Source organism: Petromyzon marinus, chromosome 75 (assembly GCF_048934315.1).
Source record: "Petromyzon marinus isolate PM22_M1 ecotype Great Lakes invasive population chromosome 75, UKy_Petmar_22M1.pri1.0, whole genome shotgun sequence".
NCBI classification, from domain to species: Eukaryota; Metazoa; Chordata; class Hyperoartia; order Petromyzontiformes; family Petromyzontidae; genus Petromyzon; species Petromyzon marinus.
Genome location: NC_133741.1, coordinates 6,558,875 through 6,566,374, shown reverse-complemented (window position 1 = coordinate 6,566,374; position 7,500 = coordinate 6,558,875). Strand labels below are relative to the sequence as shown.

At 45.9% G+C, this 7,500-nt stretch overlaps 1 protein-coding gene across 2 annotated transcripts in view; it reads left to right on the top strand.

Moving 5' to 3' along the window:
* The window catches only part of LOC142907158 (caspase-2-like), a 48,149-nt gene that overhangs the window by 17,519 nt on the left and 23,130 nt on the right, over nucleotides 1-7,500 (top strand). For both annotated transcript variants that reach the window (XM_076056408.1, XM_076056407.1), the window contains exons 5-6: nucleotides 1,952-2,049; nucleotides 2,886-3,062. In XM_076056408.1, coding sequence (XP_075912523.1) covers nucleotides 1,952-2,049; nucleotides 2,886-3,062 — 275 coding nt within the window. The remainder of the gene's footprint in view (nucleotides 1-1,951; nucleotides 2,050-2,885; nucleotides 3,063-7,500) is intronic.

The window sequence follows — 7,500 nt, the reverse complement described above, 5'->3', positions numbered from 1 at the left end:
GGTTATTGTAATTATATAATCGATTAGTAATCAGTCAATGGTTACGATTAGTAATGAGTTGTAGATTAGTCATTCTTTAAATCAAAATGTACCGTGTGTTATTTAACAACAATACGCTTCCAGGCCGCACTAAGCCTGTAGCTGTCAGAGCCATTAAAGTTATTCTTGTTCCTCTCAATTTCAATGGATTCTCTAATTAGTCTTTGCCAGTAATAATTAGTTTTACACACCACTGCAACATTGTCAAAATCAATTCGAGTGCCCTTGTTGACAAGCATGTTCTGCCACTGCCGACAAGTTGTGTTTGAGATAATTTAATATTTCTCTGATGTTCTTTTCGTCTTACGCTGATGTTACGTCCCGTCTGCCCAATGTAGCAGCTGCCACATATTTACCAGCGAAACGTCGTACTCAAACTGTAAATGTTGTGGATTCACTCTTCAACACACCGGTGGGCTAAAGTAGTGAATTATTTGTCTTTTGTCAACGTGACACTTTTTTTTGCTGATTGGCCGTGTCGGGTGGTGGAGGGTTACGACACACATTTATAAATAAACGCGATCTAACCCAAAAAACACCTTTATTATGAATAATATTGGTCGCGAAAGCCTACATGTTAAACTGAATAATTTTATTGTTTTATATTTTTTTATTATTTTATTGTTTCCCCTATCTACGTGGTGGTGACTTTACCGAAAGAACCAAGAATAATAATTTTATTGTTTTACAATAATTTTATTGTTTTATATTTTTAATATTTTATTGTTTCCCCTATCTACGTGGTGGTGACTTTACCGAAAGAACCAAGAATAATAATTTTATTGTTTTACAATAATTTTATTCATAATAAAGGGTTTTGGGTTAGATCGCGTTTATTTATAAATGTGTCATAACCCTCCACCACCCGACACGGCCAATCAGCAAAAAAAAGTGTCACGTTGACAAAAGACACAAAATAGTTCACTACTTTAGCCCACCGGTGTGTTGAAGAGTGAATCCACAACATTTACAGTTTGAGTTGTACCCTGACGTTTCGCTGGTAAATACATCCAGCATCACCATCGGGCAATTCGCCAGAATGGTAAAGCCCTCTCCGCTCGCTCCCGGTTTTTATCATCACTCAACTCATATCAGGTGCAGTGATTAGAGGCGGAGGGGAGGTTATTGTAATTATATAATCGATTAGTAATCAGTCAATGGTTACGATTAGTAATGAGTTGTAGATTAGTCATTCTTTAAATCAAAATGTACCGTGTGTTATTTAACAACAATACGCTTCCAGGCCGCACTAAGCCTGTAGCTGTCAGGGCGATTAAAGTTGTTCTTGTTCCTCTCAAATTTCAATGGATTATGAATAATATTGGTCGCGAAAGCCTACGTGTTAAACTAAATGTAGTGTTACATATTCTTAGTTTTTTCGGTAAAGTCACGTTGAAGAGAAACAACAAAATAACAAAATATATATAAAACAATAAAAAATTCTCACGACGTTTCGACCATAACTCATCATCAGGTGTGATGATCATCATCAGGTGTGATGATGACCGTTTGAGTTATGGTCGAAACGTCGTGAGAATTTTTTATTGTTTTATATATATTTTGTTATTTTGTTGTTTCTCTTCAACGTGACTTTATCATCAGGTGTGATGATGACCGTTTGAGTTATGGTCGAAACGTCGTGATAATTTTTTATTGTTTTATATATATTTTGTTATTTTGTTGTTTCTCTTCAACGTGACTTTATCATCAGGTGTGATGATGACCGTTTGAGTTATGGTCGAAACGTCGTGAGAATTTTTTTTATTGTTTTATATATATTTTGTTATTTTGTTGTTTCTCTTCAACGTGGTGACTTTACCGAAAAAACTAAGAATATGAATTACTGCAGTCACGAAAGCTTTAAATCAAAATTAAAATGTAGTGTTGTTTGTGTCCCACTTCACCCCGGCAGTCTCCCCTCCCCCACGTGTTAGGGACACTGCCGACGGCTCCGCCGGGAACTCCATCAGGCCGTGCAGCCCGGAGTTCCTTCGTGCTCACCGTGACTCGGTACGGTGGGGGGGTGGTGGTGGGGAGGGGGTGGTGGGGGGGTGGTGGTGGGGGGGGTGGTGGGGGGGTGGTGGTGGTGATGGTGAGGGTGATGGTGGTGGTGGTGGTGGGAGTGGTGGTGGTGGTAGTGGTGGTGGTGATGGTGGTGGTGGTGTTGGTGGTGGTGGTGATGATGGTGGTGGTGGTGGTGATAGTGGTGGTGGGGGTGGTGGTAGTGGTGGTGGTGGTGGTGTTGGTGGTGGTGGTGATGGTGGTGGTGGTGGTGTTGGTGGTGGTGGTGGTGGTGATGGTGGTGGTGGTGATGGTGGTGGTGGTGACGGTGGTGGTGGTGGTGGTGGTGACGGTAGTGGGGGTGGTGGTGGTGGTGATGGGGGTGGTGGTGGTGGTGGTGACGGTGGTGGTGGTGGTGATGGTGGTGATGGTGGTGGTGGTGGTGGTGACGCTGGTGGTGACGATGGTGGTGGTGGTGGTGGTGACGGTGATGGTGGTGGTGGTGGTGATGGTGGTGATGGTGGTGGTGATGGTGGTGGTGATGGTGGTGACGGTGGTGGTGACGGTGGTGGTGACGGTGGTGGTGACGGTGGTGGTGACGATGGCGGTGGTGGTGGTGGTGACGCTGGTGGTGACGGTGGTGGTGGTGATGGTGACAGTGGTGATGGTGGTGGTGGTGACGGTGGTGGTGGTGATGGTGACAGTGGTGATGGTGGTGGTGGTGCTGGTGGTGACGCTGGTGGTGACGGTGTTGGTAATGACACTGCTGATGAGTCCCCTCTCTCTCTCTCTCCCTCTCTCTCTCTCCCTCTCTCTCTCTCTCTCTCCCTCCCTGGCCTACGCAGGCCTACAGGATGGAGGCGACTCCGCGTGGCCTCGCCCTGCTCATGAGCAACGTGACCTTCCCCGGCTCGGCCGAGCTGGACGAGCGGGCCGGCGGTCAGGTCGATGTCCGTCGGCTCGGGGAGCTCCTGGGCCAGCTCGGATTCCAGGTGGAAGTGGAGCACGACCTCACGGCACAGGTGGGCAGGGCGTGGCGGCCATGGCGATGATGATGGTGGTGGTGACGATGATGGTGGTGACGATGGTGATGATGATGGTGACGATGATGGTGATGGTGACGATGATGACGATGATGATGGTGATGATGACGATGGTGATGGTGACGACGATGGCGATGATGGTGACGATGGTGATGGTAGTGATGACGATGGTGATGATGGTGACGATGGTGACGATGATGGTGACGATGGTGATGGTGACGACGATGATGGTGACAATGATGGTGACGATGATGATGATGGTGATGGTGACGATGGTGGTGGTGATGGTGACGATGATGACGATGGTGATGATGGTGACGATGGTGATGATGATAATGATGATGACAATGGTGATGATGGTGACGATGACGATGACGATGGTGACGATGACGATGATGACGGTGATGGCGATGATGATGACGACTATGATGACGATGATGGTGACGATGATGATGATGATGACGATGATGACGATGATGACGACGATGATGATGATGACGACGATGGTGACGATGATGATGACGGTGACGATGATGGTGATGGTGATGATGATGATGATGATGGTGACGATGATGACGATGGTGATGATGATGGTGATGATGACGATGGTGATGATGATGATGACGACGATGACGACGACGATGATGATGATGATAATGATGATCACGACGACTATGATGACGATGATGATGACGATGATGGTGATGATGATGATGATGACGACGACGATGATGGTGATGGCGACGACGATGATGGCGACGACGATGATGGTGACGATGATGATGACGATGGCGATGATAATGACGATGGCCATGGCGGCGATGGTGATGGTGACGATGGTGACGATGATCACAACGACTATGTTGACGATGATGTTGATGATGATGATGACGATGATGACGACTATGATGATGGCGATGATGATGATGACGACGATGATGGTGACGATGATGGTGATGATGATGATGATGACGATGATGGCGATGATGATGATGATGATGACGATGATGGTGACGATGATGGCGATGATGATGATGATGACGACGATGATGATGACGACTATGATGACGATGATGTTGATGATGATGATGGTGACGATGATGACGATGGTGATGATGATGGTGATGATGATGATGACGACTATGATGACGATGATGTTGATGATGATGATGATGGTGACGATGATGACGATGGTGATGATGATGGTGATGATGATGATGACGATGGTGATGATGATGATGACGACGATGACGACGACGATGATGATGATGATGATGATAATGATGATCACGACGACTATGATGACGATGATGATGACGATGATGGTGATGATGATGATGATGACGACGACGATGATGATGATGGCGACGACGATGATGGCGACGACGATGATGGTGACGATGATGGTGACGATGATGGCGATGATGATGATGATGATGACGACGATGATGATGACGATGATGATGACGATGATGTTGATGATGATGATGACGATGATGGCGATGATGATGACGATGATGGTGATGATGATGGTGATGATAATGATGATGGCGATGATGATGACGATGGCGATGATAATGATGAAGTTGATGATTGATGTCGTTGACGATGATGATGATGACGATGATGATGATGATGATGACGACGATGGCAATGATAATGATGAAGTTGATGATTGATGTCGTTGACGATGATGATGATGATGATGACGACGATGATGATGATGATAATGATGATCACGACGACTATGATGACGATGATGATGACGATGATGGTGATGATGATGATGATGACGACGACGATGATGGTGATGGCGACGACGATGATGGCGACGACGATGATGGTGACGATGATGATGACGATGGCGATGATAATGACGATGGCCATGGCGGCGATGGTGATGGTGACGATGGTGACGATGATCACAACGACTATGTTGACGATGATGTTGATGATGATGATGACGATGATGACGACTATGATGATGGCGATGATGATGATGACGACGATGATGGTGACGATGATGGTGATGATGATGATGATGACGATGATGGCGATGATGATGATGATGACGATGATGGTGACGATGATGGCGATGATGATGATGATGACGACGATGATGATGACGACTATGATGACGATGATGTTGATGATGATGATGGTGACGATGATGACGATGGTGATGATGATGGTGATGATGATGATGACGACTATGATGACGATGATGTTGATGATGATGATGATGGTGACGATGATGACGATGGTGATGATGACGGTGATGATGATGATGACGATGGTGATGATGATGATGACGACGATGACGACGACGATGATGATGATGATGATGATAATGATGATCACGACGACTATGATGACGATGATGATGACGATGATGGTGATGATGATGATGATGACGACGACGATGATGATGATGGCGACGACGATGATGGCGACGACGATGATGGTGACGATGATGGTGACGATGATGGCGATGATGATGATGATGATGACGACGATGATGATGACGATGATGATGACGACTATGATGACGATGATGTTGATGATGATGATGACGATGATGGCGATGATGATGACGATGATGGTGATGATGATGGTGATGATAATGATGATGGCGATGATGATGACGATGGCGATGATAATGATGAAGTTGATGATTGATGTCGTTGACGATGATGATGATGACGATGATGATGATGATGATGACGACGATGGCAATGATAATGATGAAGTTGATGATTGATGTCGTTGACGATGATGATGATGATGACGATGATGACGATGACGATGATAATGATGAAGTTGATGATTGATGTCGTTAACGATGATGATGATGATGACGATGATGACGATGGTGATGTTGATGATGATGATGGCGACGATGATGGTGATGATGACGATGGTGATGGCGATGATGGTGACGATGACGACAATGACGATGATGATGGTGATGGCGACGACGATGATGACGATGGCGATGATAATGATGAAGTTGATGATTGATGTCGTTAACGATGATGATGATGATGACGATGATGACGATGACAATGATGAAGTTGATGATTGATGTCGTTAACGATGATGATGATGATGACGATGATGGTGACGATGACGATGATGATGGTGATGATGACGATGGTGACGGCGATGACGACGATGGTGATGACGATGATGACGATGGTAGTGATGACGATGGTGACGATGGTAGTGATGACGATGGTGATGATGGTAGTGATGACGATGATGACGATGGTAGTGATGACGATGGTGATGATGGTAGTGATGACGATGATGATGATGACGATGATGTCCCACAGGACATGGAGCGCTCCCTGCGAGCGTTGGTGACGATGATGATGATGGTAGTGATGACGATGATGAAGGTGATGATGACGATGATGATGATCTCCCACAGGACATGGAGCGCTCCTTGCGAGCGTTGGTGATGATGACGATGGTGATGATGATGATGACGATGATGATGATGATGACGATGATGACGATGACAATGATGAAGTTGATGATTGATGTCGTTAACGATGATGATGATGATGACGATGATGGTGACGATGACGATGATGATGGTGATGATGACGATGGTGACGGCGATGACGACGATGGTGATGACGATGATGACGATGGTAGTGATGACGATGGTGACGATGGTAGTGATGACGATGGTGACGATGGTAGTGATGACGATGGTGATGATGGTAGTGATGACGATGATGACGATGGTAGTGATGACGATGGTGATGATGGTAGTGATGACGATGATGATGATGACGATGATGTCCCACAGGACATGGAGCGCTCCCTGCGAGCGTTGGTGACGATGATGATGACGATGGTGATGATGATGATGACGATGATGATGATGATGACGATGATGGTGATCTCCCACAGGACATGGAGCGCTCCTTGCGAGCGTTGGTGACGATGATGATGATGATGGTGATGATGACGATGATGAAGGTGATGATGACGATGATGATGACGATGATGATGATCTCCCACAGGACATGGAGCGCTCCTTGCGAGCGTTGGTGATGATGACGATGATGATGATGACGATGATGATGATGACGATCTCTCACAGGACATGGAGCGCTCCCTGCGAGCGTTGGTGATGACGATGGTAGTGATGATGATCGTGATGATGACAATGGTGACGATGATGATGGTAGTGATGACGATGATGAAGGTGATGATGATGATGATGATGGTGATGATGATGATGATCTCCCACAGGACATGGAGCGCTCCCTGCGAGCGTTGGTGATGACGATGGTAGTGATGATGATCGTGATGATGACAATGGTGACGATGATGATGGTAGTGATGACGATGATGAAGGTGATGATGATGGTGATGATGATGATGACAACGATGATCTCCC